The sequence below is a fragment of the Muntiacus reevesi genome, chromosome 1 (assembly GCF_963930625.1).
Source record: "Muntiacus reevesi chromosome 1, mMunRee1.1, whole genome shotgun sequence".
NCBI lineage: Eukaryota > Metazoa > Chordata > Mammalia > Artiodactyla > Cervidae > Muntiacus > Muntiacus reevesi.
Window position 1 is genome coordinate 198,064,784 of NC_089249.1, and position 17,559 is coordinate 198,082,342.

At 49.1% G+C, this 17,559-nt stretch overlaps 2 protein-coding genes across 2 annotated transcripts in view; one reads left to right on the forward strand and one right to left on the reverse strand.

The window, feature by feature from the left end:
* UHRF1 (ubiquitin like with PHD and ring finger domains 1) overlaps positions 1-810 on the reverse strand; it is a 34,195-nt gene extending 33,385 nt beyond the window's left edge. The window contains exon 1 of the mRNA XM_065917986.1: positions 412-810. Coding sequence (XP_065774058.1) covers positions 412-790 — 379 coding nt within the window. The 5' untranslated portion in view covers positions 791-810. The remainder of the gene's footprint in view (positions 1-411) is intronic.
* Positions 811-1,646: 836 nt separating this feature from the next.
* ARRDC5 (arrestin domain containing 5) lies at positions 1,647-15,904 on the forward strand. Its single transcript, XM_065919125.1, is given in 3 exon segments — positions 1,647-4,149; positions 5,741-5,949; positions 15,368-15,904. Coding segments are annotated over 3 exon segments (1,074 nt in total). The 5' UTR covers positions 1,647-3,821.
* The last annotated feature ends 1,655 nt before the right edge of the window (positions 15,905-17,559 follow it).

The following is a 17,559-nucleotide window of genomic DNA, read 5'->3' on the forward strand; positions in this document are numbered from 1 at the left end:
GACGTGCCCGGGGAACTAAGGGCGCGCGAAATCGGGCTCGGGCGCGACAATTGAATCGCGGGGCGCCCCGCGCGCAGGCGCGGAGACTGACATCCTCCCCCGCGGCTCGCCGGGCCCTCCCCCACCGAGCCGGCGCGACCCCCGCGGGGCGCCTGGGATGTTCCGCTCGCTCCTGCCAGAGCCTGGGCTTCCGGGGCGACTTTTAAGGGCCGGCAGGGTTGGGGGCAAAGCCGGAGACGGCGTGTAGGGTAACCCTGGCGCGGGGGAAATGTACTCCCGTGCTGGCAGAGCGTCCCGGAAAGTTTTGCAAAGTCAAGGCGCCGGGTGCGCCGAGTCCTGCCCGCCTCCCCCAGTCCGCGCCCTGGCCCGGGCTGGCACCCCAAACGGCCTGACCGCTCACGATCCACTCGCCTGCTTGCGCGCTGGCCCTTCTGAGGATGGCAGAGGAGCCGCGTGTGTGGCCAGGACCCTGCGCAGACGTGTGTGCGATCCCGAGCGCCCGGACGGCCACCACTGCCCGCTGCGCTGCCAGCTGCTCTGATTTTTTTCCCGCGAAAACTTGGCGTTTGGGAGTTGCGGGGCCACAGGAGGCCGCGCCGGGGGCGGGCGCCTGCCTGGTGATTGGCCGCCTCAGTGGCGGGAAGCGAGAAAGGGGGTGGGGGGCGCCCCCGCCTCTGTCCACCCCCCCCCCTCCGCCCAGCGGGCCACGGCCCCGCCCAACCCTGCGCGCTCTGCTGGGCGCGCCCAGCGTGCAACGGGGCCGGTGGCGGGACCCGGGCCCCCTCATCATGGGTGCTCTCCATGAGCCCTAAGGATCACCCCCAGGGCAGAGACCCCCAGGGTAGACACCCCTGACCTTCTAAGTCTGTTCCTTCAGCCCCTCTTACCAGGCATGCACTGACCAGTTGGGTAGGAAGACCGGAATCAGTGTAAATTATACAGGAGAATTTGGGGGTATCCCCCCAGAAGACCTCCTGCACCCCGATGACGGGCCTGATCGCCCCAGCTCGGTTTCCTTGCGCCAGGGCCCTCCAGCGCTCCCCACCCTACCCACCCGCAGGGCTTGTTTGCTGGTTTTTCCCGCCTCGTTTTCCCGCCTTCTCCTAGCTGTCCAGGCGGGCAGGGCTGCCCTCCCCCCTCCGCCCTGCCTGCTCCACTCTGACCAGTCCTGGCGGGCACACAGTGACCCATTCTGGGCACCTACAAAATGCCTGAACAGGGTGTTCAGAGCTGGGGGCCCAAAAATGGGCAAGGCCCACCCTGTTGGTGGTCTCCGAGAGGTTAAATTCTTATCTGGGGAGACCAGCAAGAAATGAATCAATAAAGCAAATCATTTCAGATACCGCATGTGCCATGAAGACAGGACAAGAGCTGGAGAGTGACCAGCAGCCATGTGGGAGGTCGGGGAGAGGAGGCACTCTGGTTGAGGTGGAGAGGTGGGCCTCTCTGGGCAGATGACATTTGAGCTGAGATCTGAGATGAGAAACCAAGGACAGACGGATCGAGGCGGAAAGAGCAAATGCAGAGGCCGGAAAAGGCTTAGAAATGGACAGAGAGCCAGGCAGATGCAGTGAAAGGGAGGGCGGGCGGGAGCGAATGAGGTCAGAGGGGTGTCATGTAAGACCTCACAGGCCACCAGGAGGACTTTGGTCTTTCTCTGGAGAGCAGTTGATAGGGTGGGAGGGTTGTGAGCTGAAAACCAATGAGCTCCAATGTGTGTTTTCATAAGGTTTCTCTGGCCACACATAGAGTTCATTCTATCTTGGCTCTGGTATTTCTGCTTTTATTTCTCCCAGCGGTAGACAGATGAATGGCCCCCAAAGATGTCCACGTCTTAATCCCTGGGATCTGTGAATATCATACCTTCTGTGGCAAAAGGGACTCAGCAGATGGGGTTAAACTGAAGATGGGGAGATTATCCTAGATTATCTGGGTTGGCCCAGTGTCATCATGAGGGTCTTAGTAAATGAAAAAGAGTGGTGAGAAGGTCAAGTCAGAGAAGTGACAATGGGAATAGAGAATGGAATGATGAAAGCAAAAGGCAAAGGATATGGGAAACCGCTAGAAGCTGGAAAAAACAAGGGACAGATTCTTTCCTAGAATTCTAAAACGTAATCCTGCCAACACCTTGACTTTAGCTCCATTTCACACTTCGGACCTCCAGAACTGTAAGAGAACTCAGCTGTCTTGTTTGAAAGCATGGAATTTATGGACGTTTGTTACAGCAGCCATAGGAATGAATATACTCCAATCACAAAGTCGAGATGCTCCTATTAATTTCCCCCCACCTTCAGGACATCGCTGACACAACTGATAGTGTTTATCGAAACTAAGCTATCAGCTACGTGGTGACCATGTTGCAGATGTGAGCCGGTAGCCAGGCCTCCCCAACCGTGTGAGGCAGATGAGGTCTTCCATACTGACAACATCTCTGACAGGAACCCAGCCCTTTTCTGGCAAGAGCATAGCCTCTCTCGTTGCCTGCTGTTGTCAAAACTCAGCATGGCTGAGAAAGAAATAGACTCTGTATTCCTTGTGTACATTTGGTACAGGGCACACAGTCCAGCCTCCTTGGATATCTGAAGTCAAGCAACACAGAAAGAGGTGTCTGGCTTTCCCTGCAGAAAAGACCTTGAGCACTGGTGATGAGGGGCCCCACCCAATCTCTCTACTCATTTCAAGAAAGTCAGAGGGGTTGCTTGGGTTAATTAACAACCATGAACAAGAAACTATGCCAAGCATCTTTAAAAGAAACTTACCAACCAGTTGGAAAAGCAAAATGTTGATGTCCACAAAAGACATCACATCAAAGACAGCAAGATATGACATAGTCATGAGGCCTGCCAGAGCCTAGAGAATAGACACTTCCTAAAGCTTCTTCTGTTTTGCTGTCCTTCCTACTTAGGCACCTGCCTACGTGTAGATCAGGCACCCTGAGGGTGCAAAAGGCTTCAGTTTCCCTTTTACAAAATGATATGCACTTGACAATCATTAAGTCACTGAACAGACTTTAATTGCCCTCCCTTGTCTGCACCAGGCCCTGGGTCCAGCAAACCAAGTCCCACCCTATAGGGACTTCTTGTGCAGTGGAGGAGCAGGAGGAAAGACAGTCATCAGTTGTGCAGGGAGATGGTGCTTTGTGATGGTGTCCATGATCACATGGAGCCCAACGTGCTCTGAGCATCTCCAAGACACAGCAAATCCCATGTCCTAGCTATCGCTATCATTTTCCTTCTAATATACATTAATAGAAATAGAGAGCTATTAAAGACAAAATGATTGGGACTTCCCTGGCGGTCCAGTGGTTAAGACTCCAATCTGTCACTGCTGAGGTCACAGGTTCAATCCCTGGTCAGGGAACTAAGATCCCACAAGATAAACGGTGTAACCACAAAAAAAAAGTGAAAATGATTTTCTGTATAGGACCCAGCATCCATGTGTGAACCCTGAGGAGGGTGCACATGCCACATGTGGGGGCCATCCGATGGGGCAGAAGATACCCCTGGGCTCATCCCCTCTCCATCTGTAAATGAAGCTTATGATGCATATCTCACCAGAGAGCCTGGGAGAATTCTTCCTATCCAGGCCCCAGACATCTGGCAAGATGACAGTTGTTCCCTGTATGCCAGGAATATTGCTATCTTGTGGTTTTCTTATTTGTTTGCTATTTCCTAGGAAAAAAAGGTCAGGCTACCATTTCATCAACCAGTGAGGCCTTTGGGATTCCCACACTGCCGCCCACCCCAAAAAACCTTGCCCCCACCAATCCTGGCCATTGGGAACCCCTTCCCAGAACCCTGACTGGCTGATGTCACAGACAGATGACCTCACTGTGGCTGAGGATCTCTCTGACATGGGGGAGGGGGAAGAATGTTTCTCCGTCACCCCAACCCCCCATGTCTGTGGTGAAGTCAATCGAATTAGTGCTGCCCAAGGATGCAGTCTACCTGGCTGGCTGTATCATCGAAGGACAGGTGGTCCTAACTCTGAACAGCACCCTGGTGGACCCCATCGTGAAGGTGGAGCTTGTGGGAAGAGGTTACGTGGAGTGGAATGAAGAAACTGGGGCGTCCCGCGATTATAGCCGAGAAGTTATTTGCAACAACAAGGCTGACTACGTGCACAAGACAAAGACATTCCCAGTGGAGGGTAAGGACCGGTATGACTGCCAATGTTAGCCAGAATAGGAAACTAGGGTCTGGAAGATAAACACATCTGTCAATCAATCAACAAACCCCCAGGGATATGAGAAATGGGCAGAGGCCTGGCTCCTGTGGTCACAGGGGAAGAGAAAGGAGGGAGAGGACTAGGAGAGGTCCTCGAGGGAAGCACTGACAAGCCCCCAGCTCTGCCAGATTCAGATCTAAAGTCTGGACAGACCTCAGGGAGCCTGGGCTGCCAGAGAACTATAGGTCCTTTCCAAAATGAGTGTTTCCGGGTAGTCCACAGTCAATCAGAACGCTTGGCCAATGCTTGTTTGAACAAAGTTTCATTTCAGATTTTTAAAAAAAATTTTAGATAGGGTAGCCGGGGAAAGTGTCACCAAAAGACTATGGAGCTCAGATCTAGTGACGGAATGGGTCCCTGCCTTGCAGATACCCAGATATTGTTTGCGCATTAGTTGCTCAGTCTTGTTCAACTCTTTGTGATCCCATGGACTTTAGCCCACTAGGCTCCTCTGTCCATGGGATTTCCCAGGCAAGAATACTGGCGTGGGTAGCCATTCCCTTTTCCAGGGGATCTTCCTGACCCAGGGATCGAACCCAGGTCTCCCACATTACAGGCAGATTCTTTACCATCTGAGCCACCAGGGAAACCCATCCAGATACTGCTGGACCTTAATACTTAACAATCAGGCCTCCTCTCTCTGTCCCAGTTAACCCACCTGGAAAATGGAAACAGAAAGAAGTCCTGCCTCCTGAGACTGTCTTGAGGACTTGATGATTTAATGGCATGTCTCAGGCTCAGAATAGCAGGGGTTATAGAGTAAGTGCTGAATAGGTGTTAGTTCTTTAAACCAAAACAATTTTTCATCCCCTCAACCCCACAGCATTGGGTACCACCCTTCTCCATTTCCAAGGGAAGCATCGTTTCCCCTCAGGAGCATCAACCTCAATTCATTTACTCCACAAACAAACATGTATTAAGCACCTACTGTGCACAACAACCATGCCAGGTACCAGGGATGCAGCAGCAAAGAAAACAGAAAAGGTCCCTGGCATCTCTGGGGTTGCTGTCAGACTGGGAGGACACACTCATAAGAGGCTTTGGGGGAAATGTAAGAAAAAATAAAACAGGGAGATCACAGAGATGAGAAGGCGGTGTGAGTCCCTCCCTGGCCCACCATCATCATCACTCAGTCAATCTGCTGTGTGCTGTGCAGTGAAGGCCAACCGCTGCCAGGGCAGGGAGATTTGCCTGCCTCGGGCCCCAAGATGTGTTTGTTGAATAAATGTGTGATCGAACCTGCAGGCCAGACCTCCAGTTTCCCAGGCCCAGAGCAGGGGTGAGCAAGTACGAGTGGGTAGATTGGGGTGACCACCACCCACCCAGAGCTTCCATCTCCAGCCCAACTGAGGTCTAATATTTATGAGCCTTGGTGTTTCGGATCCCTAAAACTCAGAGCTAGCTCAGGGACAGAGACGCCAGATCCAGAAAAAGCTAACTGCCAAAACAATAAAGAAAGGGGGGGGGGGAGATTCTAGAACCTTCTGATGGCATTGGTGTGTTTTGCTTTCAGATAATTGGTTAAGTGCAGGCAGCCACACCTTTGACTTCCATTTCAACTTACCTCCCAGGCTTCCTTCCACCTTCACCAGCAAAATCGGCAACATCTTTTACTTCGTGCAGGCCTTCTGCATGGGTCGGGAGCACATTCTAGCCAAGAAGAGAATATACTTGATGGTTCAAGGCACTTCCTCAATTTTTCATGCGGAAAAATCATTGCAGGTAGTGGGGAGCAAGGGGGAGCAGGGGTAGGGGCTTGGCCTCAAAGTTCCCAAGAGGTAGGGGATGGGGCAGGAGCGGCCAAGGGATAGCGAAGGCCCCAACCCGGAAAAAGAAGGGAAGGTGTTGGCCGCTCCTCCAGCTTAGGAGTTTTGCAAAAAGGGGACTCAGAAACCAGGGCAGGAACTAAGCCAGTGGCTCTCAACTGAGGTGATTCTGTCGCTGCAGGGGACACTGAGCAATGATGTCTGATGACATGTGTGGTTATCGCAATTGGGGAGGGGGATGAGTGCCATCGAGGGGGTGGGGGCCAGGGAAGCTGCTCAACCACAGTGCCCCTCACAGGGAATGACCTGGCCCCTGAATGTCCTTGACCCCATGGTAGGTAGGTCAAGAGTGAGCAGATGCCCCGCTCTGACCCCTTGACTGAGTGTCCCAGGTGTTCAGTGAGTCTCTGGGAACGGATAATGGAGATGGTACCCTCTCCCCACCAAGAAGCACAGCAAGGGGTGCCCTCCAACCAGGGAAGGAGGGGTCTGGCAGCATCGGTCAGCTGAGCAGAGGAGGTTTCTGTATGGCTTCCAGAGGCCAGGTGCAGAGGCGGAAGTAAGGGAGGGTGGAGTTCCGTTGGCCAAAGTCACTTCACCTCCCTGGGGCCTCCTGTCATCAGAGCATGGTGGCTGAGAGTGCCGGCATCTTAGTTCTCAAGGTCCAAGTTAAAATCCCAGCGTCCCAACCTACCTGCTGTGTGACCCTCTGCAGGTGATGTCGCCTCTCTGTGCCATTTCCTCATCTCTCACTTGGACACAGAGAGGGTGCCTGGCCCCTAGGTCTCAGGAGGAGCAGTCAGTGTTCTTCCTGAAGGTTCAGGGCCTAGAATGGTGCTCGGCACTGGTGTCCAGGGCAGCCTCAGAATATTTATGCCCCATCGATCCTTTTTTTTTTAAAGATTTTTTAAAATGTAGACCATTTAAAAATTCTTTATTGAATTTGTTATAATATTGTTTCTGTTTTATATTTTGCTTTTTTCTGAACTTGAGGCATGTGGGATCTTAGTTCCCCAACCAGGGATTGAGCCCCAGCCCCTCGCATTGGAAGCACAGATTCTTAACCACTGGCCCACCAGAGAAGTCCCTGGTTTATAGTCTTATCTGTGTAGTAGGGAATCATCTCTAGCCTGGCCAACCTCAGGGGAGGAGGATTCCAGGGCAGGTAGATGCTTAGAGGGGTGGATCAGAGGTGAGCAGATCTGAGCTCAAAGCCAGTCTGGCCACCTGCTTTCTGGGTGACCTTGAGCAGACTCTGGCCCTCCCTTGAGAGCTAATCTAGAGTGCACGTTGCCCAAAGCAGAAATTGGAGTGAAATGCTGTTGTGGGGTCAGACCTGGACTGAGGTCTCTGCCGCTGGATGCTTCATTAGCAAATGGCCTTGGGCAGTTAACAGCACCTCCTAGAGCCTCGGTTGTCCTGATCTGTATGATGGGTATAATGAAAACGACACTTTCCTTGATCATGAGGGTCACGAAGCGCCCAGCAGGATGGCTACACATCAAGGACTCCTGGTACCTGGGAAGAGCTCAGACCGCTGCTACGGCAACAAAGGAGTTATTGCAGATCCATTCTGAGAGGATGACAATATTGTGTTTTCTCAACTACTCAGTACTCGTTTATTTTTTTTATTTTTTATTTTCTCAGTACTCTTTTAATCGGTTTGGAGAGGGCAGGGTGAGGGCAGGAGCTGGTGAATCAGGGCAGAGGCTACTGCTCTGGTCCAAGCAGGGGCAGAGACCTGATCCCCACAGTCTGTCCTTCTCAGATCAACTGAAAGGAGTCAGGTGATGACCTGTCTGTGTCTTCCAGGGCTCCTACCTCCCTCGGAGTAAAAGCCCACGACCTCCCCCTGGCCCACAAGGCCCTGCACGACCTGCCCCGTCCCCTCCCTGCCTTCCCCCTCCTCCCTCTCTCCCCCTCTCACTCTGCTCCAGCCACACGGGCCTGCTTGCTGTTCCTCCAACATCATCCTGCCCCAGGTCCTTTGCATGTGTGCCCACTGCCCAGAACCCTGTGATAGGATCTTCCAATCCCTCCCCATCCTCCTTTAGATCTTTGCTCGGAAACAACATCTTCAGTCACCTGCTTCAGTAATGGCCGGACGAACTGCCACAACCCCTGCAGAAGGCAATTCAGCCATATCTATCCAAATGAAAAGGAACACGCACTTTGCCCAAGCCATTTCATTTCTCTTCTGGAAAATTCTCCTACCACTGTCATTTCATTTGTGTGATAGGACCTCTGCATGCATTGCCTGGGAGGCCAGAAACTGGTAACCACTTAAATGTTTGTTGTAAAGGGAATTAAAGTAACAGTTCACAGTCAAAGGTCAACTCTATAGGTAGAGCAAAGAAAGAGAGAGCAAGACACAGCCAGAGACAAAAGAACGAGGCAGCTCTCGGTATCAGTACCTCCATGTTACTGGATTGGACGCATAAAGCAAAGTTCAGAACAGCGTGTCTAGCCTGCACCGTTGGTGGTAAAAATAATAAATGCACAGAACTTCCTTGCAGGTGTAACAAACTGTCTCTTTCCAGAGACCAGAGAAACTGGCAACAGACGGCTTGCTGGCTGCCTCCTGGGAGGGAAGCAGCGGGGAGAAGCAAAATTTTTCTCCTTCCACTTTTTTTTTAACATCTTGATTGAGATACAATTCACATACCTTATTATTCTTCCCTTTAAAGTGTCCAAACCCATGGCTTTCCATGCATTCATAGAATTGTACAGCCATCACCACTGTCAGTGTTAGAACACTTTAATGCCTTCCCTCCCCCACCATAAAGAAGAAGGCTGAACGCTGAAGAATTGATGCTTTCAAACTGTGGTGCTGGAGAAGACTCGAGAGTCCCTTGGACAGCAAGGAGATCAAACCAGTCAATCCTAAAGGAAACCAACCCTGAATATTCATTGGAAGGACTGATGTTGAAGCTGAAGCTCCAATACTTGGGCCACCTGATGCGAAGAGCTGACTCTTTGGAAAAGACCCTGATGCTGGGAAAGATAGAAGGCAGAAGGAGAAGGGGTCGATAGAGGATGAGATGGTTGTGTGGCATCACCGACTCAATGGACATGAGTTTGAGCAAGATCCGGAAGATAGTGAAGGACAGGGAAGCCTGGCGTGCAGCAGTCTATGGCGCTGCAAAGAGTAGGACACGACTGAGGGACTGAACAACAACCAAAGAAGTCTTGCATCCCTTACCCGTTACTCTCAAACCTCCCTTTCCCCTCCCCCAGCCACCACTACATTCACTCTCTGTCTCCGGGGGATTTGTCTGTTCTGGACACTTCCTGTTTTAATAAATGGAATCAGACACTATGTGGCCTTTTTGTTTCTGGCTTCTTTGAACATAGTGTTTTCAAGGTTCTTCCAGGGACTTCCCTGGGGGTCCAGTGGTTAAGAGTCCACCTTCCAATGCAGGGGTATGGGTTCAATCCCTCGTCATGGAACTGAAGTCCCCCCTGCCATGGGGTACAGCTGAAAAATTTCTTTTTAAAGTTCATCCACGTGGTAGTGTGTGTCAGTGCTTTCTTCCTTTTTAAGGGTGAATCGTCTTTCTGTGGCATGGACGAACCACCTTTTGTCTATCTCTTCATCACTCGAGGGACAGCAGGTTGTTTCCATGTCTTGGCTATTAGGGACCATGATGCTTCTAACATAGGTGTCCACGTTTTTACGTGGATGTGTTTTCATTGCTCTCAGGTAGCCATCTAGGAGTGGAATTGCTGGGGCAGGTGGCAGTTCTACGTCTTACCTTTTGAGAGGCAATCAGACTCTTTTCCACAGCAGCCGCTCCATTTTACATTCCCACAGCCATGTACAAGGGTTTTGATTTTTCTACACCCTCTCTGTGTACCTTTAGAATTTTGAAAGACGTGACCCACTGTCTCTTGGAACAAGCAGTCCCGTTGGGTACAGCACTTGTCCCCAAGACATCTCTCTCCTAACCGTCAAGTCCGAGGGTGTCTCCCTTTACCTGAGCCCCTTGTCATAGCCTCATAACGTATCTTAACCAGAAACCTGCCGTTAAAGGACTTCCCTGGCGGTCTGGTGGTTGAGACTTCGCCTTCCAAAGCAGGGGGTGCAGGTTTGATCCCTGGTCGGAAGCTAAGATCCTACATGTCTTGCAGCCAGAAACAAACAAACAAACAAACAAAACATAAAACAGAAGCACTACTGTAACAAATTCAATAAACCTCTAAAAATAGTCCACATTTTAAAAAACAAGAACTTAAACAGTGTACCATTAAAAAAAACAAGTGTGCCATGTTTATATCTATCTTTCCAATCAGAGCAGGGACTAGACTGGTCTTCACTGCTGTGGGTTTTCCTTGAACTTGGCACCAAGTTGATAAAATGATACTGCTTGAATGAATGAATCCCCCCAAAGTTTCACATATGCCAAAGAAAGAGGGAGATCCGAAAAAACTCCCAGGTACGGAAGATCAGTGTTGAGTTTGTAACCTGGCGTTCTTGGGATTCTGGGCTCTTGGGCCACCCCATCTGGCCTGGAATGGGAATCTCCCCTTGGCCACCACTGATGTCTCTCGGCACCTCCTTCAGGACCAGGACAGAACTGCTGGCTTGGTCTTGAGTTAGGGTAGCCAGTCCTTTCACGCCTGTAGGGTCCTAACGCATCAACGAATTTTCGAATAAGACTGGAGGAGCTTAGAATGAAATGGCCTGCAATTAGCCTTCCAAGGGGAGAGAAAGCATGGGAAGTCTGAAGATAGGCAGGGGCCAGAGGCAGAGGGCAGCAGGTGAAGCTGAAGGGGTCAGGGGTCAGCCTGAGACCTCTGTGACAAAGGATATTGGATCTAGAACACAGTCGTGCAAACCTTCGGTCATGATTCATTAGTGGGGTATGAAATCCATTTAGCAAGTTGCAAGGTATGTTTCTACAAAATGAAAGAGCAGATAAGCCCAAAATTTAAAAATGATTTTTTAAAAAAATATCAACTTTGTAGTCTGCAAATGTTGTTTTCCAAAAACAGTACTAAAGGATACTGTTTTCCTATTTTATATTAAAACAACAATGTTTGCAACCCACAAAATACATTACCATATGGAAAATAGATAGCCACTGTGAGGTTTAATGTATGAGGCAGGGAACCCAAAGTCAGGGCTCTGTGACAACCCAGAGGGATCGGGGAGTGGGTGGGGTGGGGGGAGGTGGGAGCAGAGTTCAAGAGGTGGGGGACATATGTACTACTAATGCTGATTCATGTTGGTGCATGGCAAAAACCATTACAATATTGTAAAGCAGTTGTCCTCTAATTTAAAAAATATTAAAAAGAAAACAATGCAGAGAATAAAATAAGAGGATAGAAAATATTTTTAAAACTCCATTTGTTGGGCTGCCATTTATTTTTTAAAATGAAAGAATAGAAGAGGTAGGAAAATATAAAATTTTCTGGGTTGCAACAAACTTTGTTTTTATAAAATCAATGTGTAGGACTGATAGCAATAGTATTAAATACGTAAAATAAGATAGAATGTGCCAGAAAAAAAATTAATCTGATGGCTTACAACATTTTTGTTTTATTTAAAACAAAATAATAGCATAGCATAAGTAGACTAGAAATACAAAGAAATCAGTTCAGAGAGTCCAATCAACACTTTTTTCAGCTGCACCATGCACTGTGTGGGACCATAGTTCCCCGACCAGGGATCGAACCCACATCCCCTGCAGTGAAAGCATAGAATCTCAACCATTGCACCACCAGGGGGGTTTTTGTTTTCTCTGGATATATACCCAGGAGTGAATGACTGAATCATATGGTAGCTCTGTTGTTAGTTTTTTGAGGACCCTCCATACTGTTCTCCAAAGTGGCTGCACCAATTTACATTCCCACCAACAGTGTACAAGGGTTCCTTTTCTCCACATCCCCATCAGTGTTTGTTATTTATAGACTTTTTGATGACAGCCATTCTGACGGGTGTGAAGTGCTATCTGACTGTGACTGTGATTTGCATTTCTCTGATGATCAGCAACATTGGGCATTTTTTCCTGTGCCTATTGGCCATCTGTATATCATCTCAACTCCTGGGTCAGGGAGATTCCCTGGAGAAGGGATGGGCTACCTTCTCAAGTATTCTTGGGCTTCCCTGGTGGCTCAGAGGGTAAAGAATCCACCTGCAATGTGGAAGATCTGAGTTCGATCCCTGATTTTGGAAGATCCCTTGGAGGAGGGCCTGGCAACCCACTCCAGTATTCCTGCCTGTAGGATCCCATGGACAGAGAAGCCTGGTGGGCTGCAGTCCAAGGGGGCGCAGAGCAATTCTTTCTGGTATGTAAGCCCCAGAAGTGTCTTCACCGTGCTCCTTCTAGCTCTTTTATGATATCAAAGACATAGCAACAATATAAATGTCCATCATGGAGGGGGGATGGGTGAATAAGCTACTTTGCAACACACTTCACTGCCGTTGTGAAAATGAATGAATCAGAATGACAGCCACCAACGTGAATGCCTTTCAAAACACAGAATGTTAAGCTAGGAAGGCAAGTTGCTGGAAAACATATGAAGATTGATTTATACAAAGCATTCAAATACGTAAAATAGTACTGTACAATTCAACCACAAATAAATGTATTCCTAAACAATGCAAACATCTGCATGAGAATAACAAATGCCACACAAATACACATGCATACACACGTGTTTGTAAAAGTATCAAGTTCATCTAGCAGAAGACACAGGAAGCCAGCAAAACTGGAGAGTAACTCATTGTAAGCACACACCACATCACATCAAACCTCTTTAATTTTATTTATTTTTAATTAAAAAAAATTCTTGTCACACTGCAAGGCTTGCAAGATCTTAGTTTCCTGACCAGGGATGGAACCTGGGCCCTGGCAGTGAAAGTCCTGAGTCCTAGTCATTGGACTGCCAGGGAATTCCCTCAAATCTGTTAAAGTATTATCCACTAATAAAAAGTAAAGTGTTACCCAAAGTGTTCATCGCTCAGTCAGATTCCACTCTTTGCGACCCCATGAACTGTAGGCCCCCAGGCTCCTCTGTCCATAGAATTCTCCAGGCAAAAGTCCTGGAGTGAGTTGCGGTTTCCTCCTCCATGGGATCTTCCCAACCCAAGGATTGAACCTGGGTCTCTTGTAGGTTTACCATCTGAGCCACCAGGGAAGCCCTAAGAAAGAGTAAAATGTTACCCAAACCACACATTAAATATAATGTATATATGATTTTGAACTGCAATCCAGCAGCTAACCAGTTGATATAAAGACTGCGTTTTGAAGTTTTTATTTAAGCATGTTACATAATTTCAGTTCTACAGTTTTCATGATACAGAGCCCATATTTTCTCCTTAAGTCTGAACTACTTGGGTAAGCCCTAGGTCTTGGGCTATTTACTATAAGACATTCCCTGTCTTCCAGAAAACTAGGATTCAGGGAAGTCAAGGCACTGGTTCAAGGTCACACAGCAAGTGAGTTATGGATGTAGAGATAAAACCAAGGGCTTATGAATTTCTTAGGTTTATGTTACAGACAAGGAAATTGACACTCAGAATGGAAAAGGGCTTTGATTGTTTATTTTTCTAAATTGAAGAAGAGGAACTAAAAAGCCTCTTGATGAAAGTGAAAGAGGAGAGTGAAAAAGTTGGCTTAAAGCTCAACATTTAGAAAACTAAGATCATGGCATCTGGTCCCATCACTTCATGGGAAATAGATGGGGAAACAGTGGAAACAGTGTCAAGATTTTATTTTTTGGGGCTCCAAAATCACTGCAGATGGTGATTGCAGCCATGAAATTAAAAGACGCTTACTCCTTGGAAGGAAAGTTATGACCAACCTAGATAGCATTTTAAAAAGCAGAGATATTACCTTGGCAACAAAGGTTTGTCTAGTCAAGGTTATGATTTTTCCAGTGGTCATTATGGATGTGAGAGCTGGACTGTGAAGAAAGTTGAGTGCCGAAAAATGGATGCTTTTGAACTGTGGTGTTGGAAAAGACTCTTGAGAGTCCCTTGGACTGCAAGGAGATCCAACCAGTCCATCCTAAAGGAGATCAGTCCTGGATGTTCATTGGAAGGACTGATGCTGAAGCTGAAACTCCAACACTTTGGCCACCTCATGCAAAGAGTTGACTCATTGGAAAAGACCCTGATGCTGGGAGGGATTGGGGGCAGGAGGAGAAGGGGACGACAGAGGATGAGATGGCTGGATGGCATCACCGACTCGATGAACTTGAGTTTGAGTTAACTCCGGGAGTTGGTGATGGACAGGGAGGCCTGGTGTGCTGCGATTCATGGGGTCGTAAAGAGTCGGACACGACTGAGTGACTGAACCGAACTGAACTGAACTGATAGTTGATTTACAATTGTGTGCCAATTTCCGCTGTATAGCAAAGTGACTTAGTTATACACACATATTGTTATTTAGTCGTTAAGTCATGTCTGTCTCTTTGCTACCCCATGGACTGTAGCCCTCTAGGCCCCTCTGCCCATGGGATTTCCCTGACAACAACACTGGAGTGGGTTGACATTTCCTTCTCCAGGGGACCTTCCTGACCCAGGGATCAAAACCCCGTCTCCTCCATTGGCAGGTGAATTCTTTATCACTGAGCCACCAGGGAAGTCCATACACATATATACATTCTTTCTTTAAATATCTTTTCCATTATGGCTTATCACGGGATATTGAATATATTCCCTGTCATTAGGGCCTTGTTGTTTATCCATTCTAAATTTAATAGTTTTTATCTACCAAACTCAAACTCCCAATCCATTCCTCCCCCTCCCACTTGGCAACCACAAGTCTTCTCTACGTCTATGAGTCTGTTCCTGTTTTGTAGATAGGTCCATTTGTGCTGTATTTTAGATTCCACATGTAAGTGATATCACTTGGTATTTGTCTTCCTCTTTCTGACGTGCTTCACTTAGTATGGTAATCTCTAATTACATGCTTATTGCTGCAAATAAGCAGCAATTATTTCCTCCTTTTTTATGACTGAATCTGTTCCGTATATGTTCTGAATATGTTCGCGGATATGTTCCACATCTCCTTTGTCCATTCATTGATCCATGGCCATCTAGGTTGTTTCCATATCTTAGCTGTTGTAAACAGTGTTGCTATGAACGTAGTGGGGCATGTATCTTTTTGAATTGGAGTTTTGTCCCGGTATATTCCCAGGAGTGGGATTGCTAGTTCAAATTCTGTTTTTAGTTTTCTGAGGAACCTCCATACTATTTTCCCATAGTGGCTGCACCAGTTAACATTTCCACCAACGATGTAGGAGGGTTCAGAGGGCTTTGGAGAGTCCCGAAGGCTCAAGACCAGGTGGACTGTTAAGTGAGCAAGCAGACGTTGTGGCCTCAATCCCTCACAGTTGTCCCTTCCCGCCCCCACTTCTTCTAGAACCCTCTGTTCGTGCAGGCTGAGAAGAAGGTGTCTTATAACTGCTGCAGCCAGGGCACCATCTGCCTGCAGATCCAGATGGAAAAGAACACCTTCACGCCGGGGGAGAGGGTCATTTTCACCACGGAAATCAACAACCAGACCAGCAAGTGCATTAAGACGGTCATCTTCGCCCTCTACGCCCACGTGCACTACGAGGGCTTCACACCCAATGCGGAGCGCCGTTCCAGGATGGATAGCAGTGAGCTGCTCAGGCAGGAGGCCAACACCCCCATCACGGCCTTCAACACCACCAAGATCGTCAACACCTTCCACCTCCCGCCCGTGCTGTCCGTGAGCGGCGGCGGCTCACAGGACAGCGAGATCATGAACACCCAGTACGAGCTGGTTAGCACCGTCCACCTGCCCTGGTCCCTGAGCAGCGTCAAGGCCAAGATGCCCATCATTATCACCAGCAACCCCGTGGACTCAAACCAGACCGCTGCGGGCTGCCGGACCAGGGCGGTGTTACCCGTGAGCCCGAACTGACAGAATTAAATGCCCAAACGTCTAAATATTAAAAGTTTTATCAGACTCTAAGGCAGATCTTTCCTTCACCTCGCACAAATGGCCTTTGGATGAGTCTGCCTATGGGCAGCATGTGACCCAAACCTCGCCAAGCTCCAGCCGTGCAGGCATCCACTTCTCCCATCCCAGGAAAGATCTGTAAATGACAGGAGAGGCCAAAGCCTTCCAGCCTGAAAAAACCTTCCAGGACTTGCCCCGGTTAGCACCCCAGACCCATCTCCTTGCTTACTCTTACACTACCTAGATGAGGGATCCCCCACTGGGAGTGACCCTGCCCTCTAGAGGATATTGGCAAAGTCTGGTTATATTGATTGTCCTGACTGGTTGTGCTCCTGGCATCCATTGGGTGGGGGCCAGGGATGCTGCTCCACACTGCCCAGGACAGCCCCCCACAGAGGATGTGTGTAGTCGCTCAGTCATGTCCAACTCTTTGCAATCCTATGAACTGTAGCCCGCGAGGCTCCTCCACCCACGGAATCCTCCAGGTAAGAATACTGCAGTGGATTGCCTTCCCCTTCTCCAGAGGATCTTCCCAACCCAGGGATCAAACCTGGATCTCCCCAGTTTTGCAGGTAGATTCTTTACCATCTGAGCCACCATGGAAGCCCATAGCGGATGACCCGGCTCCAAACGTCAGCAGTGCCAAGGGACAAAGACCCAGTCTGGGGCCATGTCTGGGGACAGATGGTTGCTGAGTCCACAGGTTGGGTCTGTGAGCCTCTTACCCATGTCCCATCCCTCCTCTCCTCGCAGCTGCTCCCCTGGGGCTTCCCCAGATCACACAGGGTAAAAGCCCAAGTCTTCTAAGTTCATCCACCCACATCTCATCCATCACCAAGCCACCGAGGCACTTCTCCAACTCCCCTTCCCCAGGACCCCCTATTTCTCTCCCCTCCTCTGCCTCCACCTGGCTCCCATCCTTCTCTTGGGCCACCCACACCTGGGTCTCATGACTCCCTCACATTCTGTCCTTCCTGAGAATAAAAATGCAGGACACCCGGGTTAATTAAACTTGAATTTCAGAAGAATAATTGTTTCAGCATTAGTATGTTCCCCACCATATTTGGGGTCTCCTGATGCTTTTTAAAAATCATTTGTGAATCGCTCGTTGTGTATCTGATATGCCAGTTCAACTGAGCATCCTGAATTTTATCTGGGATGGGATTACCCAAGCAACTAAGACACCACATACAAATCAGGCCATGAAAATCTTTAAAGGTCTGATGGCGCTAGTGGTAAAGAACCCTCCAGAGACGTAAGAGTCAGGTTCGATCCCTGGGTCAGGAAGATCCCCTTGGAGGAGGAAATGGTAACCCACTCCAGTATTCTTGCCTGGGAAATCCTGTGGACAGAGGAGCCTGCCGGGCTGCAGTCCATGGGCTTGCAAAGCACAGGCCAGGTCCCTCGCAGTCAGGAATGAAGGAATGGGCCAGACTGCTTCTTCTGGGCTAAGGACTCTGAAATATTTCTCCCGGAGCACCCACAGGCTAGGAAATAGCCACACCTGCCCCACCCTTGCCGCAGGCCCTCGGTCAGCGGACAGGAGGAGAAGACACTTGAATGGCCAGCCTGCGGCAACTCATTCAGAGATGCTGTTGTAGATCTAACTCTTTTGAGGAGCGGCG